The 22,705-nt window shown below is 47.6% G+C and overlaps 1 protein-coding gene across 1 annotated transcript in view; it reads left to right on the forward strand.

The window, feature by feature from the left end:
- LOC114228976 (gasdermin-C-like) overlaps positions 1 to 15,162 on the forward strand; it is a 35,955-nt gene extending 20,793 nt beyond the window's left edge. Inside the window, exons 6-10 of the mRNA XM_054708741.1 lie at positions 10,507 to 10,578; positions 12,972 to 13,153; positions 13,474 to 13,603; positions 14,059 to 14,132; positions 14,794 to 15,162. Of these exons, the coding sequence (XP_054564716.1) occupies positions 10,507 to 10,578; positions 12,972 to 13,153; positions 13,474 to 13,603; positions 14,059 to 14,132; positions 14,794 to 15,033 (698 nt within the window). The 3' untranslated portion in view covers positions 15,034 to 15,162. The remainder of the gene's footprint in view (positions 1 to 10,506; positions 10,579 to 12,971; positions 13,154 to 13,473; positions 13,604 to 14,058; positions 14,133 to 14,793) is intronic.
- The last annotated feature ends 7,543 nt before the right edge of the window (positions 15,163 to 22,705 follow it).

Here is a 22,705-nt window from a genome sequence, read left to right on the forward strand (position 1 = left end):
TGCATATTACTCTTTTATTAGATAGGAACATATCTCACACACACACACACACACACACACACACACACACACACACGTGTGTGCACATTCACTGTTCACTATAGAGTTCTCACTGCAACATCTGGTGAAGGGCAGGTCCTGCAGTAGATGGAATGAGTATGAATTCTCCAATCTTGTGGGGTCAGTGGCTGAACTCAAACTTCAAAAATACGTTTTATAAGTCTTGACAAGTGTGAACTAAATGGAGTTAGATTCCAAAGGCTAACCTCACAGCAGTGTCTGCAAGTCATGTCCTGCCCACTAGGGGGTGCACGAAGCTTGTCTGTTTCTACAGTTCAGGCCTAAGGGTGCCTAGAAGGAACCTTCACAAAGAATGGCCCAGTGCAGTGAGCATTGCACTTCCATGAACTAATTTCATCCTCCTAACACTTCATAGAGTAAACTAATACGAGGAACAGTTCAATAAGTTGCTTACTTTGTGGCTTTGGAGAAAATCAGAATTCCTCTGTCCCCCATGTTACTTCTGAAATGGAAGTGAGATCTTAGCTCCAGAGCTGATGGAGATAAATGTCTGATAAGGTGGCTGAGGCAAATCTATCTTCCCTCTCTCCAGTTCACCTGGATTGTTCCCCTGACCTGACCACAATGTCAGGGCTCTTCCATCTCATAACCCCTCACTCCCGCATGTCCCCTCTTCCAACCAAGTATCACTTCAATGCCCACTTCCTTAAAGAATCTTCTACACCCTGCTCACACCCTACCTGCTGTCCATGCCTCACCCCACTGCAGTCTGTCCTCCAGCGAATTTATTCACATCATCTTCAACAACCACACACTTGATTACTCCCGCCTTGGACTCTCTTCTCCCTGGATACTGCATCACCATGGTCTTGGGGTCTCCTATAATGGGACTGCTCTCCCTCTGTCTCCTTTCTTCATGGTCTCCTGTCCCTTGTCAAACACATCAATATGATTGTTAGGCAAGTTTCAGAACTAAGAACATTTCTCTATGTGTGATGTGAAACCACCCAGGAGGAGGGCAGGAGGGAGTAGCTGTGTGAGGGAGGAGAGTCCTGAGGAGGAAGACAAAGGGCAGTGGGAGGCGAATTCATTTCTTTGGACAAGGCAGTTCTCCAATGTGAGACTAGAGTGGATAACCTTCACCCAGGTGCCCATGGGAACCGCAGGTTCTAGCTTCCCTTTTAGAGAGCCTGATGCAGAGGGTATGGAGTGAGGTCAGGGACTCTAATGAGTTTCCACAGCGTCCCAGGTGATTCTGATGCAAGGGGTCCCCAGGGCACCCTGAGCAAAGCTGCACACCTGGCCCAGAGGAGGAAGTGTGGGGGCTGCAGGTGCTGGGATGTGAGGCTCCAGCAGGAATACCCTCGGCTCTGCTGACCCGGCTTCTTCTCACCCAGAAATTCTTCACATCGCATATCGTGATGATCAGGAAACCTTTCCAACAGGTGAGTTGGCCTTTTGATAATGCTTAGACCTCAGTCCCAGTGAGACCTTGACCCCCTTTAGACACCCATAAACACCCTGCTGGGGCTCAGCCCTGACAAACGCACAGGGAAACCTTCCCCAGCCAGCCTCCTCATCTCACTGCTGTGACCCACACAGGCCCCTGGCCTCAGGGAGATCCTGTCTCCTTTGAGTACTGGGGTAGGAGAGTGTGTGTTTGGGGAGCAGAGACTGACCTGCTGTCATTGACCATTTCTGTTCCTCTTCCCAACAGCAGGCATATGTCAACCACAGTCCTTAAGTGGACAGGAGACTGTAGGGTGGGATGTGATCCCTCCACAAGACCCCTTTTTACAGCTGAAAGCCCACGTGATTGCCTTTACTGGGCTCTGATTCCCTGGGCAAAGGGCAGGGGTGGATGGAAAAGAGGGGGAGGGGAGAAAGGGGCAGAATGTAGACAAAATGAGAATCTTCAGAGACTAACTTTTACGTGTTAATTTGATTTCTCCCTAGGCAGCAAAAAACTTCCCAGAGGTGAGTGTGTGTTTGCTGGGGTTGGGGAGGGTCATTGTACTCATCTGGTGAGCAGGGTAGATTAGCCCTGCCTTTGTCACCATGACCCCGGGGAGTGGCCTTAGGTCTGTGGGATGGGAAGGGTAAGAAGGGTTTGGGACGGGTCAGGACAGGTGGGAAAGTTGGAGGGATGGACTGGCATGAAGCAGGAAGAGGTTAAGCAAGAGGAGGGTGGCAGTAGAGGGCAGAACTCTGGGAAGTGTCTCTAAAGCATATTTGGCAGATGAGAAAGGGAGAAGGCCACTTTTTTGAGAAAGAATACAGGAACCCTTTTAACTAGGTATTTCCTAAGAGGGAACCTGAAGCCTGCTGGGTAGGGAAGATCTAATCACAGAACCCAAATAGGTGGTTTCAAGCAACTCAGAAATCCGAGTTTTCTTTTCAAATTTGTACTTTCCTTAGCACCAGTTTTCTTTCTTTCTTTCTTTCTTTCTTTCTTTCTTTCTTTCTTTCTTTCTTTCTTTCTTTCTTTCTTTCTTTCTTTTTAATTAAATAATTAATTAATTTCTTCATTTGAGGATGCATGTAACAACCAACTCAGGTTCCTTGGTGCCTTTATGCCCAAATGTTGAGTCCTAGGTAGAGGTCAACCTGATATGTCTATGTTGGAGATATGTCTACAACATTCTCTCTCACTCACTCTCTCTCTCTCTCTCACACACACACACACACACACACTCACACACACACACACAGACACACACACACACACACACACACACATACACATTCACTGTTCACTATAGAGTCCTCACTGCAACATCTGGTGAAGGGCGGGTCCTGCTGTCAGTGACCTCCTGTCACTGGCAGTAGATGGAATGAGTATGAATTCTCCACTCTTGTGGGGTCAGTGGCTGAACTCAAACTTCAAAAATACGTTTTATAAGTGTTGACAAGTGTGAACTAAATGGAGTTAGATTCCAAAGGCTAACCTCCCGCCTTGCACTCTCTTCTCCCTGGATACTGCGTCACCATGGTCTTGGGTCTCCTATAATGGGACTGCTTTCCCTCTGTCTCCTTCCTTCATGGGCTCCTGGCCCGTGTCAAACACATCAATATGATTGTTAGGCAAGTTTCAGAACTATGACCATTTTTCTACGTGAGATGTGAAACCACCCAGGAGGAGGGCAGGAGGGAGTAGCTGTGTGAGGGAGGAGAGTCCTGAGGAGGAAGACAAAGGGCAGTGGGAGGCGATTTCCTTTCTGTGGACAAGGCAGTTCTCCAATGTGAGACCAGAGTGGATAACCTTCACCCTGGTGCCTATGGGAACCACAGGTTCTAGCTTCCCTTTTAGAAAGCCTGATGCAGAGGGTATGGAGTGAGGTCAGGGACTCTAATGAGTTTCCACAGTGTCCCAGGTGATTCTGATGCAAGGGGTCCCCAGGGCACCCTGAGCAAAGCTGCACACCTGGCCCAGAGGAGGAAGTGTGGGGGCTGCAGGTGCTGGGATGTGAGGCTCCAGCAGGAATACCCTCAGCTCTGCTGTCCCGGCTTGTTTTCACCCAGGCACGCGTCTCATCGCATATCATCGTCGTCCGGAAATCTTTCCAACAGGTGAGTTGGCCTTTTGATAATGCTTAGACCTCAGTCCCAGTGATATCTTGACCCCCTTTAGACACCCATAAACACCCTGCTGGGGCTCAGCCCTGACAAACGCACAGGGAAACCTTCCCCAGCCAGGCTCCTCCACCACTTCCTCATCTCCCTTATGTGACATAGGCTCCTGGCCCCAGGGAGAGCCACATGTCTCCTTGGAGTACTGGTGTTGGAGTGTGTGTGGGGGGGTCGGTGGGTAGGGGGAGCAGAGACTAAGCCTTTGTGAGTGATCACTTCAATTTCTCTTTCCAGTAGCAAGCACAATCCTTAAGAGGACAGGAGACTGTAGAGCCAGGAAAGTGGGATGTGATCCCTCCACGAGGCCCCATTTTACAACTGAAACCCCACGTGATTGCCTTTGCCAACCTCACCTGGGTCACTGGGCTCTGGTTCCCTGGACAAAGGGCAGGAGTGGATGGAAAAGAGGGGTCTGGGAGTAGGGGGAAGAATGTAGATAAACGGAGAGTCTTCAGGGATTGACTCTTGGATGGTAATTTAATTTCTCTTCTAGGCGGCACCATTTTCTCCCTCGAGCCAACAGGTGTGTGTGTTTGCTGGGGTTGAGAAGGGGTCCTCCTTGTACTCATCTGGAGAGCAGGGCAGAGTGTCCCTGCTTTTGCCACCATGGCCCCGGGTCTGGCCATAGTGTCTGTGGAATGGGAAGGGTTGGGAAAAGTCAAGAAAGGTCGGAAAGTTGGAGGGATGGACTGGCATGAAGTAGGAAGAGATTAAGCAAGAGGAGGGTGGCAGTAGAAGGCAGAACCCTTGGAGTTATCTCTAAAGCAAATATGGTAGAAGGGAAAGGGAGAAGACCACTTGCCATTCTTTTTCTAGAAAGCTCACAGGAACCCTTCTGTCTGGGTGTTTACTAAGAGGGAAACTGAAGCCGGCTGGGTAGGGAAGACACAATCTCAGAACCAAAATTGGAGGTTTCCAAGCAACTCAGAAAACCGAGTTTTACTTCTGAATTTACTCTTTGCTCAGCCCCACTTTTCATTTACTTCTTTATTCTTTCCTTCTTTATTTACTCTCTTCTCTGTTTCCTTCCCTTCCCTTCCCTTCCCTTCCCTTCCCTTCCCTTCCCTTCCCTTCCCTTCCCTTCCCTTCCCTTCCCTTCCCTTCCCTTCCCTTCCCTTCCCTTCCCTTCCCTTCCCTCTTCTCCCTTCCCTTCCCTTACCCTCCCCTCTCCTCCTCTCCCCTTTATTTAATTGTGGATGCATGCAACAACCAGCTCAGGGTCCTTGGTGCCTTTGTGCCCAAATGCTGAGTCCCAGGTAGAGGTCAACCTGATGTGTCTACTTGGAGAATTGGGGTGCCCTAACCACATATAAGATTTTCTCTCTCTCTCTCTCTCTCTCCTCTCTCTCTCTCTCTCTCTCCCCTCCCTCCCTCCCTCCCTCCCTCTCTCTCTGTCTCTCTGTCTCTCTCTCTCTCTGTCTCTCTCTCTCTCTCTCTCTCACACACACACACACACACACACACACACACACACAGTAACATCTGGTGAAGGGCGGGTCTTGTAGTAAGTGACCTCCTGTCACTGGCAGTAGATGGAATGAGTATGAACTCTCCAGTCTTGTGGGATCAGTGGCTGAACTCAAACTTCTAAATTATGTTTTATGAGTGTTGACAGGTGTGAACTAAATGGATATGGACTTCAAAGGCTGAGCTCACAGCAGTGTCTGCAAGTCATGTCCTGCCCACTAGGGGGTGCATGGGGCTTGCCTGTTTCTACAGTTCAGGCTTAAGGGTGCCTAGAAAGAACCTTCAAAGAATGGCCCAGTGCAGTGAGCATTGCACTTTCATGAACTAATTTCATCCTCCTAACACGTCATAGTGTAAACTAATACGAAGAACAGTTCAATAAGTTGCTCACTTTGTGGCTTTGGAGAAAATCAGAATTCCTCTGTCCCCCATCTTATCTATGAAATAGATGTAAGATCTTAGCTCCAGAGCTGATGGATCTAATGTCTGATAAGGTGGCTGAGGCAAACCTATCTTCCCTCTCTGCAGTTCACCTGGACCTTTCCCCTGACCTGACCACAACATCAGGGCTCTGCCATCTCATAACCCCTCTCTCACGCGTGTCCCCTCTTCCCACCCAGCATCCCCTCACTGCCCACGTACTTAAAGAATCTTCTGCACCCTGCTCACTCCCTACCTGCTGTCCATGCCTTGCCCCACTGCAGTCTGTCCTCCAGCAAATTTAGTCTCATCATCATCAACGACCACACACTTGATTATTCCTGCCTTGGACTCTCTTCTCCCTGGATACTGCGTCACCATGGTCTATGGGGTCTCCTATAATGGGACTGCTTTCCCTCTGTCTCCTTCCTGCAAGGGCTGCTGTCCCTTGTCAAACACTTAAATATGATCATTAGGAGTTTCCGAACTTTGAACATTTCTCTACATGAAATGTGAAACCACCCAGGAGGAGGGCAGGAAGGGAGTAGATGCCTGAGGGAGGAGAGTCCTGGGGAGGAAGACAACGGGCAGTGGGAGGTGATGTTCTTCCTGTGGACAAGGCAGTTCTCCAATGTGAGACTAGAGTGGATAACCTTCACCCAGGTGCCCATGGGAACTGCAGGGTCTAGCTTCCTTTTTAGAGAGCCTGATGCAGAAGGATGGAGTGAGGTCAGGGACTCTAATGAGTTTTCACCAGTGTCTTAGGTGATTCTGATACAAAGGGCCCCCAGGGCACCCTGAGCACAGCTGGCACATCTGGCCCAGATGAGAAAGTGTGGGGCTGCAGGTGCGGGATGTGAGAGGCTCCAACAGGGATACCCTGTTCTACTGTCCTGGCTTCTTCCCACCTTGGCATTCTTCATTTTACAGATGATCCTTATGATGATGATGATGATGACAAGAACATCTTTTCAGAAGGTGTGTTGTCCATAATGCTTACACCTTAGTCCCGGTGAGACCTTGACCCCCTTTAATTTTAATTTAAATTCTGTATTGTTTAAAGTATTATGTATGTCTCTTTTTTCTCCTATTGACCTCTCCCCATTTGCTCCCACCCCTCCGCATATGCCCCCACCCTTCAACTTTCTGTGTTCCTGGGTATGCTCATATGTATGCATACAAGTCCTTTTGTTGATCTCTATCCTATCCCCCACCCTCCCCTGCCTTCCCTGTAAGATTGGACAGTCTCTTCGATGCTCCTATGTCTCTGGCTCTATTTTTGCTAATCAGTTTATATTGTTCATTATATTCAACCAATGAATGAGATCATGTGATGTTTATCTTTTTTCTGACTGGCTTATTTCGCTTAGCATAATGCTCTCCAGGTCAATCCATGCTATTGCAAATGGTAAGAGTTCCTTCTTTCTTCAGCAGCATTGTTTTCCCTTGTGTAGATGTACCACATTTTCTTAATCCACGCTTCTGCTAATGGGCACTTAGGCTGTTTCCAAATCTTAGGCTCCAGCAGGAATACCCTTCTCTGCTGACCCAGTTTCTTCCCACCCTGCATTTTTCACATCACAGATGATGTTGCTGCTGCTGCTGCTGCTGCTGCTGCTGCTACTGATGATGATGATGATGGTAAAACCTTTTCAGCAGGTAAGTTGGCCATAATGCTTAGACCTCAGTCCCGGTGAGACCTTCACCCTCTCCCCTTTTATTTTAACTTAAATTCTTTTTTGTTTAAAGTATTACATATGTCTCCTTTTTCTCCCATTGACCTCTTCCTGTCCGCTCCTACCCATCAACACATGCCCTCACACCCCTACTGTCTGTGTCCATGGGTATGCTCATATGCATGCATTCAAGTCCTTTGTTCATCTGTTACCTCCACCTCCCATTCTCTCCTGCCTTCCCTCTAAGGTTGGACAGTCTGTTGGATGCTCCTATGTCTCTGGCTCTATTTTTGTTAAACAGCTTATGATGTTCATTATCTTCCACCAATGAGTGAGATCATGTGATGTTTATCTTTCTCTGACTGGCTTATTTCGCTTAGCATAATGCTCTCCAGGTCTATCCATGCTGCTGCAAATGGTAAAAGTTCCTTCTTTCTTCAGCAGCGTAGTATTTCATTGTGTAAATGTACCACAGTTTCTTAATCCACTCATCTCCTGATGGGCACTTAGGCTGTTTCCAAATCTTAGCTCTGGTGAATTGTGCTGCTATGAACATAGGGGTACCTTGACCCCCTTTGGACACCCATAAACACCCTGCTGGGGCTCAGCTCCGACAACCCCACAGGGAAACCTTCCCCACCCAGGCTCCTCCACCACCTCCTCATCTCACTGCTGTGACCCACACAGGCCCCTGGCCTCAGGGAGATCCTGTCTCCTTTGAGTACTGGGGTAGGAGAGTGTGTGTTTGTGGAGCAGAGACTGAGCTGTTGTGAGTGACCACTACTGTTCCTCTTTCCAACAGCAGGCATATGTCAACCACAGTCCTTAAGTGGACAGGAGACTGTAGGGTGGGATGTGATCCCTCCACAAGACCCCTTTTTACAGCTGAAAGCCCAGATGATTGCCTTTGCTGGGCTCTGATTCCTTAGGCAAAGGGCAGGGGTGGATGGAAAGAGCAGGAGGGGAGTAAGGGGCAGAATGTAGACAAACTGAGAATCTTCAGAGACTAAGTTTTACGTGTTATTTTGATTTCTCCCTAGGCAGCAAAGAACCTCCCAGAGGTGGGTGTGTGTTTGCTGGGGTTGGGGAGGAATTGTCCTCATCTGGTGAGCAGGGTAGATTAGCTCTGCCTATGCCACCATGACCCCGGGGAGTGGCCATAGGTCTGTATGATGGGAAGGGTAAGAAGGGTTTGGGACGGGTCAGGACAGGTGGGAAAGTTGGAGGGATGGACTGGCATGAAGCAGGAAGAGGTTAAGCAAGAAGAGAGTGGGAGTAGAGGGCAGAACTCTGGGAAGTGTTTCTAAAGCATATTTGGCAGACGAGAAAGGGAGAAGGCCAGTTTTTCTAGAAAGAATACAGGAACCCTTTTGACTAGGTGTTTCCTAAGAGGGAACCTGAAGCCTGCTGGGTAGGGAAGATCCAATCACAGAACCCAAATTGCAGGTTTCCAGCAACTCAGAAATCCGAGTTTTATTTTCAAATGTATATTTTCCTTAGCCCCAGATTTCTTTCTTTCTTTCTTTATTTATTTCTTTCTTTCTTTCTTTCTTTCTTTCTTTCTTTCTTTCTTTCTTTCTTTCTTTCTTCCTTCCTTCCTTCCTTCCTTCCTTCCTTCCTTCCTTCCTTCCTTCCATTCTTTCTTTCTTTCTTTCTTTCTTTCTTTCTTTCTTTCTTTCTTTCTTTCTTTCTTTCTTTCTTTCTTTCTTAAATAATTAATTAATTCCTTCATTCGCGGATGCATGTAACAACCAGCTCAGGGTCCTTGGTGCCTTTGTGCCCAAATGTTGAGTCCCAGGTAGAGGTCAACCTTATATGTCTACTTGGAGATTGGGGATTCCCTCACAACACACAACATTCTCTCTCTCTCTCTCTCTCTCTCTCTCTTTCTCACCCATCCTCTTCCCCGCCCCCCCACCCCACACACACATGTACACATTCACTGTTCACTATAGAGTCCTCACTGCAACATCTGGTGAAGGGCAGGTCCTGCAGTCAGTGACCTCCTGTCACTGGCAGTAGATGGAATGAGTATGAATTCTCCAATCTTGTGGGGTCAGTGGCTGAACTCAAAATTTAAAAATATGTTTTATAAGTGTTGACAAGTGTGAACTAAATGGAGTTAGATTCCAAAGGCTAACCTCACAGCAGAGTCTGCAAGTCATGTCCTGCCCACTAGGGGGTGCACGAAGCTTGTCTGTTTCTACAGTTCAGGCCTAAGGGTGCCTAGAAGGAACCTTCACAAAGAATGGCCCAGTGCAGTGAGCATTGCACTTCCATGAACTAATTTCATCCTCCTAACACGTCATAGTGTAAACTAATATGAAGAACAGTTCAATAAGTTGCTCACTTTGTGGCTTTGGAGAAAATCAGAATTCCTCTGTCCCCCATCTTACTTCTGAAATGGAAGTGAGATCTTAGGTCCTGAGCTGATGGAGATAAATGTCTGATAAGGTGGCTGAGCCATACCTATCTTCCCTCTCTCCAGTTCACCTGGATCCTTCCCCTGACCTGACCACAACGCCAGGGCTCTGCCATCTCATAACCCCTCACTCCCATTTGTCCCCTCTTCCCACCCAGTGTACCCTCACAGACAAATTCCTTAAAGAATCTTCTACACCCTGCTCGCTCCCTACATGCTGTCCATGCCTCTCCCCACTGCAGTCTGTCCTCCAGGGAATTAACTCACATCATCATCAATGACCACACACTTGATTATTCCTGCCTTGGACTCTCTTCTCCCTGGATACTGCGTCACCACGGTCTTGGGGTCTCCTATAATGGGACTGCTTTCCCTCTGTCTCCTTCCTTCATGGGCTCCTGGCCCTTGTCAAACACATCAATATAATTGTTAGGCAAGTTTCAGAACTATGAATATTTCTCTAAATGAGATGTGAAACCACCCAGGAGGAGAGGAGGGGGGAGTAGATGTGCGAGGGAGAGCCTTTTCAGGAGGAAGACAAAGGGCAGTGGGAGGCCATTTCCTTTCTGTGGACAAGGCAGTTCTCCAATGTGAGACCAGAGTGGATAACCTTCACCCAGGTGCCCATGGGAACCGCAGGTTCTAGCTTCCCTTTTAGAGAGCCTGGTGCAGAGGGTATGGAGTGAGGTCAGGGACTCTAATGAGTTTCCACAGCGTCCCAGGTGATTCTGATGTAAAGGGTCCCCAGGTGACCGTGAGCAAAGCTGCACACCTGGCCCAGAGGAGGAAGTGTGGGGGCTGCAGGTGCTGGGATGTGAGGCTCCAGCAGGAATACCCTCAGCTCTGCTGACCCGGCTTCTTCCCACCCAGGCATTTTTCACATCACAGATGATGTTGATGATGACGATGATGATGATGATGATGATTTTACCTATTTAGCAGGTAAGTTGGCCATAATGCTTAGACCTCAGTCCCGGTGAGACCTTCACCCTCTCCCCTTTTATTTTAACTTAAATTCTTTTTTGTTTAAAGTATTACATATGTCTCCTTTTTCTCCCATTGACCTGTTTCCGTCCGCTCCCACCCCTCAGCACATGCCCTCACCCACTACTGTCTGTGTCCATGGTTATGCTCACATGCATGCATACAAGTCATTTGTTCATCTGTTACCTCCACCCCCCACTCTCTCCTGCCTTCCCTCTAAGGTTGGACAGTCTGTTGGATGCTCCTATGTCTCTGGCTCTATTTTTGTTAATCAGCTTATGTTGTTCATTATATTCTACCAAGGAGTGAGATCATGTGATGTTTATCTTTCTCTGACTGGCTTATTTCGCTTAGCATAATGCTCTCCAGGTCCATCCATACTGTTGCAAATGGTAAAAGTTCCTTCTTTCTTCAGCACTGTAGTATTTCATTGTGTAAATGTACTTCAGTTTCTTAATCCACTCATCTCCTGATGGGCACTTAGGCTGTTTCCAAATCTTAGCTCTGGTGAATTGTGCTGCTATGAACATAGGGGTACCTTGACCCCCTTTGGACACCCATAAACACCCTGCTGGGGCTCAGCTCCGACAACCCCACAGGGAAACTCTCCCCACCAAGGCTCCTCCACCACCTCCTCATCTCACTGCTGTGACCCACACAGGCCCCTGGCCTCAGGGAGATCCTGTCTCCTTTGAGTACTGGGGTAGGAGAGTGTGTGTTTGTGGAGCAGAGACTGAGCTGTTGTGAGTGACCACTTCTGTTCCTCTTTCCAACAGCAGGCATATGTCAACCACAGTCCTTAAGTGGACAGGAGACTGTAGGGTGGGATGTGATCCCTCCACAAGACCCCGCTTTACAGCTGAAAGCCCACATGATTGGGCTCTGATTCCCTGGGCAAAAGGCAGGGGTGGATGGAAAAGATGTGTAGGTGAGGGGGCAGAATGTAGACAAACAGAATCTTCAGAGAATAACTTTTACGTGTTAATTTGATTTCTCTCTAGGCAGCAAAGAACCTTCCCACCTTCAAAGAGGTGAGTGTGTGTTTGCTGGGGTGGGGAGGGTCCTCCTTGTAGTCATCTGGTGAGTAGGACAGAGTGCCCCTGCCTTTGCCACCATGATCTCAGCGACAGGCCATAGTTTCTGTGGGATAGAAGGGCTAGGAAGGGTCAGGAATGTGGAGGGATGGACTGGGATGGAGCAGAAAGAGGTTAAGCAAGAGGGTGACAGCAGTAGAGGGCGGAAGCCTAGGAAGTGTCTCTAAAGCAAATTTGGGAGATGAGAAAGGGAGATGACCTCTTGCCATTCTCTTTCTAGGAATGGTGCAGGAACCACTCAGGCTGGGTGCTCACTAAGAGGGAAACTGAGGCTGATGGGTAGGAAATGGCAAAGCTCAGAACCCAAATTGGAGGTTTTGAAACAACTCAGAAAACTGAGCTTTACTTCCAGCTTTACACTTTAGTCATGGCTACTTTTCATTCATTCATTCATTCATTCATTCATGCATGCATGCATGCATGCATTCAGCCAACATTTATTGAAGGCTCATTGGGCAGGAGGCATTTTCTGAGCACTGGGATAGGACAGTGAACCAAACAGAAATGCCTGTCTCCCTGGTGCTTCCATTCTAGTGACTTCTCACTCTCACAAGGTCCCCTGGAGGCAGGTGTCCTGGCAGAAGCAGGCAGCCCCCAACATCTACTCTTTCATTAATTCCTTATAGACCCTGAAGATATAGGCACAATTGCATGTATTACCAAATACTTTATATATTCATATAATTGCCATGACAACCTCATTTTGAAGTCCAATGCTAGAATCTCTGACATTTTCATCTCTGGAGTCCAATGTAGAACCCACATTATATCCAACATGTCAGAAGTGAGCGTCTGATCAGTTTCTTCCTTTTCTGGTGATCCTTTCCCGGATCCTCTCCTCTCATCCCTGCATTTACCCCCCACCTCATTTCAGCAGAGACTCTCCATTTGTGTAGCCTTTTGTGGCATTTCCATCCCAGATCTCAATCATGCCATCTTCAGGGATTCTCTGGGTCAGCAGCTTGAAGGGAAGAGGGATTTTGTTCACGTTGGTGGGAAAGAAATGTTCTAATCTGATAATTGTCTCTGTTTTCTGGTTGGCATTAATGCCCGAGGACAGATTTCTTTTTTTTTTTTTCCTAAAAATTTTTTTAAAAAATTGATTTCAGAGAAGAAGGGAGAGGGAGAGATAGAAACATCAGTGATGAGAGAGAATCATTGATCGGCTGCCTCCTGCATGCCCCACACTGGGGATTGAGCCTGAAATCTGGGCATGTGCCCTGACGAGTAATTGAACCATGACCTCCTGGTTCATAGGTCGACTACCATTGACAAAGGTATTCCGGCCCGCCCCGAGGTCAGATTTCAAGAAGCTAAAAAAGGAGGTTTCCCAGAAGGTGAAAGCGGCCGAGCTCTCGAAGGGCAGGCGGGGTGTTGTGTTCTCCAACCTCCTGGCCATGCTTGGGCACCGCGAGGCTCTTCAGGACCTCATGGACACGGTGAGGGGCCGCCGCTCCCTAAGGCTGATCCGACTTGTAAATGGGGGATGTTTCAGGGGTACGGCTACCAAGGCGGGTGGGGAAAGGAAAATGGGGGTAATCTTAGTGGGATGAGAAGGATGTCTGAGGTTGGGGACTATGCCCCTGTGCCCAATGACCAGGGCCAGGGAAGGCAGCCCTCACAGACTGGGGTGCTCCGTATTCCCTGGGGGTACCTGGAGCCATTACCCCCACTCCTTGGTTAATCACTGTAGATGCAGAATTGACAGGGAAATCACTGATGTCATTATCACCATCATGAATAGCCCTGTCTCCCACAGCTTGAACTGGAACCCTTCGGGCATTTGGAGGGCCCTGGTGGCGCCATCCTAACTGAACTGCGAAAGGACTCCCGCTATCCAGAGGTTGACTCAAAGTTCCTCCTCCTTTACCTGCTTGAAGCCTTAATGGGTAAGAGTGGTTTGGAGGAGGAATGGGGGAGTCACAAGGTTGGTCCCCCAGAGCCCCGAACGGGCTGCATTAGGTGTCACCTCTCCAAACCCCTTGGCAGGTTATGATTTCTCACCCTCACCTCACAGGCCCCTCCGCGGTCAGGAGGGCTCAGGGTGATAAGCTTGCCTGTGACAGAGCCTGAGGCCTGCGAGGCCAGCCAGGTTCACGCAGCGGGTCAGTGGGGGCGGTGATGCCGGTCCAGCCACAGAAGCCCACCCTGGACTATGTAAGGTAGCTTCCTGGAGACCATCCCACGAGCACGAGCAGAAGGAGGACTTCCCAGGGCAGTGAACTTGACCTTCATGTCCCGCGAGTTTTATTCCTCTGCCTTAGAGTTCGCCTCTGAAGGTCTCTGAGTTCACCATGGGGAGAGGAGAATCTGACTCTTTCCCCAAATGTCCCCCTGTCCCCAGTGCTGAGTGACAGCCAGCTTGATCTGCTGGCTCAGTCCATGGAGAAGAGGATCCTCCTTCCGCAGAGGGACCTGGTGAGCAATCCCCAGGGGCCAGCGTCCTGGGAATAGAGTGAGGGAAGCGGGATGAGAATGGTTCTGAGAAAGAAGAGATGACTCGTGTTGCTGCTGGGAGGGGAGGGGTGAGGAGGCCCTGATGTGGCCCCTGGGAAATTGGGGCTGCATCTCTGTCTGGGGGACAGGCCCAGTGGGCATGAGTCTACCTGAGGAAATTCTTAGTTTCCACGGCAACCTTGCAGAGGGCCCTCCCCCCAGTTCTAAAATAGCCATCTGTGAATACAGGTTTGGGGAGCTCAAGGGATCTGAGTTATCTAAACCCCTGCTGTACTCACATGGTTACTATTTGCAAATTGTGCGCTCTCTCTCTGCATGTATGAATATGTAAGTACATATGTGTGTATAGGCATGTACATATACACGTTACACACGCAAGCATACACACACAATTCCAAACCCCACTATTTGCTGAGTGTCAGTGTCACTATCTAGCAGATGAGGAGCCAGTCTCAGTGATTTCCAACAACGTGTCCGTGGTCACACTGCAATACATGACCAGGAGCGACCCCAAAGCTCCCGTCCCACAGTCACCCTGCATGACCCCTGGCCCTTGGGAACGAAGGTTCTCTCTTCCTGACCTCAGAGGCTGACCTGTAACATGTGATACTGTTTCTTCAAGGTGAGGAGCATCCTGGAGCCTAACTTCAACTGCTTCGAGAACATTCCCTTTACTTTCCAGCCCAAGCTCCTTGCCCCACTCCAGGGGGAGGGCTTGGTCATTACCTATGAGCTGCTGGATGAGTGTGGCCTGAAGATGGAGCTGAACAGCCCCAGGTTAACCTGGACCCCGAAAGCCAAGGAGCCCCTGTCTGCCCTCTATGGGACCCTCTCCGTGCTGACGCAGCTGGCTGAGGCCTGAGCCCTCCTGGGGGGCAGGCCAGGGCGTCAGTCCAGTGAGGCTAGTCAGTCCTGGTCCTGCCCTTTGCTGCAAACACCCCCAGGCTGTTCTCTGTATCCGTGAGTCTGTATCTATTCCACATATAAGGGGTAGACAGTCTTTGTCTTTGTCTGTTTGACTTATGTCACTTAGCAGGTGACTCTGGCTGCTGAGTGGGGGGATGGGTTAGAAGGTGGGAGGCATGCATGGATGTAGGGAGAACATTGAAGGAGTTTATCTAATTGCCCAGGCACTCAGTGGTATATTTTATTTTATTTCATTTTTCATAAGCACAGTTTTATTTATTTATTTATTTTTAATTTAATAAATCTTGATTGTTCAGATTATTACAATTGTCCCTCTTTTCCCCCCCATAGCTCCCCTCCACCAGGTTCCTACCCCACCCTCTGCCCTTACCCCCACACTGTCCTCATCCATAGGTGTACGCTTTTTGTTCAGTCTCTTCCCGTACCCCCCACTCCCCTTTTTCCCTGAGAATTGTCAGTCCACTCCCTTTCTATGCCCCTGATTCTATTATATTCACCAGTTAATGTTATTCATCAGATTTTTTATTCCCTTCGTTTTTAGATTCACTTGTTGATAGATACGTATTTGTTGTTCATAATTTTTATCTTTATCTTTATCTCCTTCTTCCTCTTCTTAAAGAATACCTTTCAGCATTTCATATAATACTGGTTTGGTGGTGATGAACTCCTTTAGCTTTTTCTTATCTGTGAAGCTCTTTATCTGACCTTCAATTCTGAATGATAGCTTTGCTGGGTAGAGTAATCTTGGTTGTAGTTACTTGCTATTCATCACTTTGAATATTTCTTGCCATTCCCGTCTGGCCTGCATAGTTTCTGTTGAGAAATCAGCTGAGAATCGTATGGGTGCTCCCTTGTAGGTAATTAACTGTTTTTCTCTTGCTGCTTTTAATATTATCTCTTTGTCTTTTGCTCTTGGCATTTTAATTATGATGTGTCTTGGTGTGGTCCTCTTTGGATTCCTTTTGTTTGGGGTTCTGTGTGCTTCCTGGACTTGTAAGTCTATTTCTTTCACCAGGTGGGGGAAGTTTTCTGTCACTATTTCTTCAAATAGGTTTTCAGTATCTTGCTCTCTCTCTTCTTCTGGCACCCCCATAATTCTGATGTTGGTACACTTGAAGTTGTCCCAGAGGCTCCTTACACTATCTTCAACTTTTTGGATTCTTTTTTCTTTTCCGGAGGAGTGTTTTTTGCTTCTTTGTATTCCAAATCTTTGACTTGATTCTTGCGATCCTCTAGTCTGCTTTTAGGTCTCTGTATAATATTTTTTATTTCTGTCAGTGTATGCTTAATTTCTAGTTGATCCTTTTTCATATCCTTGAGGGTCTCATTTAATTTATCGGCCTTTTCTAGGAAATTCTTGAAAAACCTTATAACCGTGGTTTTGAACTCTATATCAAGTCTTTTGCTTTCCTCCATTTCCTTCATTTGTGGCCTGCCTCTTTGTCTCCGCATTTTAGCTGCTTCCCTGAGTTGATGGAGTTGCTTTGTGTGCTAGGTGTCCTAGCAGGGCCCAGTAGCTAAGTCTTCCCAGTTACCTGAGGTGGACACTCTTGGTGCACCCCTTTGTGGGCTGTGTGTGCAGTCTCTTTTGTAGTTAAGCCTTGATTGTTGTTAGTATCACTGCGGGGAGTTGACCTCCAGGCCAATTGGTTGTGAGGATCAGCAGTGTCTCTGCTGGGAGGGCTTCTGTGCTCAGCTTGGATGGGCGGAGTCTCAGGGTGTAGCAGACAGCCTTGGTTTCCCGTCAGCCCCGCCCTAAGAGGCCCCTGGGTCTCAGTGTCCTGCGGCAATGGCTGCACACACCTCTGAGAGAAGGCTGCTCTAGAGTTTCGCCCGCTGTCAGTCCAGTTTCTCCCCGAAATGTGTCTGGTACCCAAAGTCTCACCCGGAACTGGATTTCAGTGCAGTTGGGAGGTTTTGTTTCCCTCCTGAATGAGAAAGCTAGCTGCGCGCTTGCTGCCCGCCCTCTCCACGCCGCGTATTCAGCCGCCCGCCCTTCCCACGCGCACGGGTCTCCGCACCTCCACAGTTCCTCTGAGGCTCAGTGTCCTTTTCTCTTTCCTTCTAGTTGTAGAATTTCCACTCAGCCAGCTTTCTGGTGGTTCTGGACGATGTCCACTCTGTCTTCCAGTTGCAGTTTTGAAATTGTGCGAGGCAGCAGTATAGGTGTTTACCTATGCTGCCATCTTGGCTTCTCCCCATCAGTGGTATATTTTAAAAGGTAGGAGCTTGAAAAGTAGATATACTTAATTCTGCTTTAAATAGGTCCTAGGAATACTTTGGGAATATATATGTAAATTCATAGGACTAACATCTTTGTGATTCATCTAATGAATGACTGACTGATTGGTACTATTTTCTAATGAATTTATAATTTACACCAGAAGGTGGCAGCATTGCCACAGAGCAGGAGTTGGTGATGGCAGACACTTTCCTTGATTTGCTTTGGGACTTCTGAGTTAAAGGCCAGCCCCTCTCTCTGCTCTGCTCTCCCACCTCCCTCCCCTGCTTTTCTCTCCCCCTTTGCTGCCTCCCACTGCATTTAACATGGAATGGCTTCTTTTTATAGCTTCTAGAATCTTCCTTTTAAACACTGCATTGGTTGTATTGAATAATTCCCATAAAGAGCTCTGGGAGGTAAGACGTGAGTTATGGGGAACTTAGAGCTGTTTCCAGGGTTTCCAGAAACGCCAGCCCTTCTGCGGGATTACTGTGGGTTCTGTGGGAAATGTGTTGTCCATGCTGAGCCCAGGCAGGAGCCGTGAAGAGTCTGAATGTTGCTCAGTAAGCAGGGCATCTAGTTTCTAAATGAATTCAGCCAAGCACGGGAACTGTTTCAAAATATTGCAACCTGGTCAACCCATCAGAAAGCAGGGCTGGTGCAAATGATAGGGGGACTTATAATCTGATAGATAGAGCTCCTGAATTAATCTGAAAAATAATCACATTATTTTAAATCTTAGAACACATATACTTATGTGAATAGGGGGTTAAGTTTTTCCTAAGTTTCCTTTCCAAGGCCTGTGCGAAGCGATGGAGGAGGTGACTCAGCTGTGAATGCAGCAAGCAGAACTGATAAGCATGGTCCGACTGACCCACCAGGAGTCAAAACATCATCTCATCAACATCATTTCCTTACCTGATGACTAAGGACAATAGCTGACGTCTGGGGACCCCCAGGGCAGCGCATAGCTGTATTCCCTTCCCAGCCTCACCCTAGCACTTCCCCTGTATAATCCTGTCCCCCACTCATTGCTGTCAGACAGGATTTGAATGCTTGTAAGCGCCCTTTCTTCTTGGTTGGCTGACCTTCTCAATAAATGTCTTCTGTGATTCGACCCTGCCTTCGTTATTGGACATGGCGACAGGCAGCCCGAGCTCATCCGGGGTTTCCTGGTAACAAAAATGTGGGGATTTGCTGTCTTCTAGGAAAACAGAGCCCGTCCTCACGAAGACTTGCCACTGCACAGGTCTGGGCGTGGAGTCTGAGGTCACTGCTGGGCGACCTTTACCGGACAACTCCATCCTCCTGGCTTCCTTTTTCTCGCTTTATTGGGTTGTTATTGAATCAAATTAAATAATGCCTCTGAAGAACCTACCCCAGTGCCTAACACGAAGGTGATACTCAATAAGCTGTACTCAAGTAAATTGAACCGAGACGACAGTTAGGAACGCCTTGGAAGCCTGGGTGTCCCTGCTGTGGTCCCACAGGTAGCCCCAAAAGCAGGGGGTGGGAGGAGGGGTCTGTGGTCTGGGACGTTGAAATCACTCTTCAATTTTTAGAAATTCCCAGGCACTGGCGCATGTCTAAGGATGCTCTTCCCTCTGGTAGGGACTCTGGGCACTGCTCTTCTTTATTTTATTTTATTTTTTTTATTGTTTGAAGTATTACCAATAATAGTACATATGTCTTCTTTTTTCCTCCCTTGACCTCCCCCCAGCCTCCCCTACCCCCCAGCATATGCCTTCACCTGCAACGCCCCCCGCCCCCAAGTGTCTTGTATCCATTGGTTATGTTTATATGCATGCGTCCAAGTCCTTCGGTTGATCTCTTACAGCCCCCGCCCCCAACCTCCTCTGCCTTCCTGCTGTAGTTTGACAGTCTGTTCAATGGTTCTTTACCTCTGTATCTATTTTTTCCCATTTCTTTTCTTTAAAAAATCTTGCAACTGCAGACTAGAAATAAACATATAATAACAAAAAATGTTTGAGTCCCAATTTCAATGTCCAACAGTTCTGAGACCCAGTTTCAATGTCAAATAGTTCCTTATGTGTACCTGTCAGCAATGATAGCTGGATGATGGACAGATGGTGGCAATGCAGGTCCGACCCTCTCTGGTTTGGTCCTGGGCAACCTGCATCGATACACAGCTGGTGACTTCTAGCGTGGCAAGGCGTCGTCAGCATCTTCCATCTCTGGACTGTTTCTCCTCTTGTCTTCGTGGTTGGATGAGACCTGACAACTCCTCTCTGTTGCAGGAAACCCCATGGTCTTGGAGTAGTTTTCTGAAAATATACAAACATATTCTTGACCAAAAGTTAATAAAAGAATCTTTTCTATAAAATTAACTTGGGATCCATTTTTTTTCTCCCCAAACGATTTTCCTTTGCTTATTTTGACACCATGTGTGATTTTCATGGGTGTTTTGCTGTTAGCATTACAAATGAAAATTAATTTTCTACAGTAAAAAATTTTCTAGATGTAATTTACTTACAGGATATTTTTCCTTACATGATATTACCCTACTATCCCTCCTTTTTTTATTTTTTATTAATGGATGCTTTTGTAAATTTTGTAATGCAGTCTTGATAACTTTAAATTTTAATTTTTTGCACAAAAATAAGACTGCTTTAGGTTCATTTCATGTTAAGCAATTTTACCGTGAGATGCACTACCAATAGAAATTTTAATACTTTAGGAACAGCTTTTTATCCAGTACACTTAAATTTTCTTGGATGTTCACTTATTTCTATTAGCCAATTTTATTAACCTGAAAACTTGATTACTATTTTCCTGTCAAAGTTAATACTCTAACAACAATCTTAGTTTACCCTGTAAATATTAGTGGAAAGGATTATTTGCATTCTTGAATAGGCCCTGAGCATTCCTGGTGCTAGGCTGGATTTAGATATAGGGCAGCTGCTGTCGGCCAAGTCTCTGTCTGTTACCTGGGTCTCAATCTGAGCTGGGCCAAGTCTCTGTTACTTGGGTCCCGATCTGAGCTGGGCGTGGGAAGCGAAGCAGCCATGGGGCAGGAGACCTCCCTCAGAAGGGGTGAGGGTTCAGGTCCCTGCAAGGTTGGGGGGGGAGGTGAGGGTCTGTGCCCCACGTTCTCTCCTGATGGCCCCTCTGTGACTGTGCCTGTCTTAGGTTGTTCCTTCCTGGGCACTGCTCTTCTGGCCTGCCTCACAGCCTGCAGTAGAGCACATATCATTAGTTGTGTTTTTTTTAAACATCAGGGGTCTTTGCATTTGAACACAGTTAGCCCTGGGTTATCTGATTTGGCTTTAAATCCACCTCACCCTAGTTATCACAGAGGGAACCAGACAGGGATTTGCTGCCTTGTCCCACCTTCTCTCCTCTCTGACAGTTTCTAAGATTAGAGAGGAAGGGAGTGCATGAATGGAGTGTGGGTAAGCTGTGCCAGGCCTTCTTCCTTGGCCTTGTCAGGCCAGCAGGGGGCGGGAGAGTGCTCCCACCTGCCCCAGGTGTGCTGGGAGCAGGGGCAGGAGGTCTCCAGGCAGCTCAAGTCAGAAAGGTGCTGCAGGAGTATCGTGCCCAGCTGGCCTTCATGTGAATGTCTCTGGCGGCTTTGCTTCTAGAGGACGTGGAGACAGTCCCCACGTGGGACCGGAGGCTTTCATTCCCCGGGGCTTGGCCTCTCAGGTGTGTCCTTGCTGATTGTTTGTTCCCTGGATACAGCGAGGCCCTGCATTCCTTCTACAGGCAGTTCCCTCCCTCCCTCCCTCAATAACAGGGACCAATTATGCAAGTTCTAACAGCACATTGTAGATAATTTCTTACAGTTCCTGTTTAATTAATTATGCTGGCCAATGGTTCTTTGTTAAAAAGTCTCCCTTTTATTGGGGAACTATGCCCCTGTTTCTGGGTGAGTCTGTGCAGGTGTCCCTAAGAGACTGGGGACGAGCTTGTCATTCGATGAGTTGATCTGCATTGTTCACTGAGTGCACACAGATACCAGGTGTTGGGGACACAGAAGTGCAATGTCTGTATTTTAATAACTGGTATCTCAAGAAAGGTGAAACAGATCACCCCAAAACCTGGCTTAAACCAGCACACATTTGGTTTACGTCGGCCTGTTCCCGTGGGTCGGGGATTTGGGAGTGGCCTCAGCTGCTGGTGCAGGCGTGGGGCTCTCCTGTGACTGCATCTGAGGCTGGCAGAGGCCGCAGCCACCTGCAGGCTCACTGAGGCTGGGCACCTGTTTTGAGGAAGGTTTCCCATATGGCTGTTGGCAGAAGGCCTCAGTTCCTTGCCCACAGGTGGCCTGAGTGTCCTCGTGACATGGCAGGTGGCTTCCCTTAGAGTAAATGACGAGAGAGAACGGGAGAGAGAGGGAGCGGGAGGAGAAAGTTTGATGCCTTTATGACCTAGTCACACACCCTGAAAACTCTGCGTCTTGTATTGGTTAGAAGTCAGTCGCCAAGCTCAGCTCCCACGAAAGCTCAGCTCTTGAATGGAGGAAGGATTTGTGGACTTATTTTAAAACTGCCACATAGGTATGTGTGTTATATATTAATTAATATATATTAATTATATGTTTGTGTTATATATATAATTAATATATATTAATTTCTTTATTGTTTTAAGTATTAGATATGTCTCCTTTTCCCCCCATTGACCTCTCCCTGGCCGCTCCCACCCCCAGCACACGCCCTCACCCCGCTACTGTCTGTGTCCTTTGGTTATGCTTATATAAATGCATATAAGTCCTTTGGTTGATTTCTTACACCCCCTTCCCTCCTGCTCCCACCCATCCCTGCCTTCCCTCTGAGGTTTGATGATCTGTTGGATGCTTCTATGTCTCGGGCTCTATTTTTGCTCATTAGTTTATGTTGTTCATTATATTCCACAGATGAGTGAGATCATGTGATAATTATCTTTCTCTGACTGGCTTATTTCGCTCAGCATAATGCTCTCCAGTTCCATCCATGTTGTTGCAAATGGTAAGAGTTCTTTCTTTTTTACAGCAGCATACTATTCCATTGTGTAGATGTACCCCAGTTTCTTAATCCACTCCTCTGCTGATGGACACTTAGGCTGTTTCCAAATCTTAGCTATGGTAAATTGTGTTGCTATGAACATAGGGTCATGATTTCCTCAGGTTGCACAAGCAGGTCCTTATGCTTACATATTCATTTATTCATTCATTCATTTATTCATTCACTCATACAACAAATAGTTATTGAGCACCCACTACTTGCCAGGTCATGATTTCCTTGGGGTGTACAAGCAGGTCCTTATGCCTACATATTCATTTATTGGTTTCTTCATTCATTCATTCACTCATACAACAAATAGTTATTGAGCCCACTGCTTGCCAGGAATCCCAGCATTGAAACGTTCCTCTTTGTTTCTCCACTAG

The sequence above is a fragment of the Eptesicus fuscus genome, chromosome 19 (genome assembly GCF_027574615.1).
Source record: "Eptesicus fuscus isolate TK198812 chromosome 19, DD_ASM_mEF_20220401, whole genome shotgun sequence".
In the NCBI taxonomy this organism is placed as follows: Eukaryota; Metazoa; Chordata; class Mammalia; order Chiroptera; family Vespertilionidae; genus Eptesicus; species Eptesicus fuscus.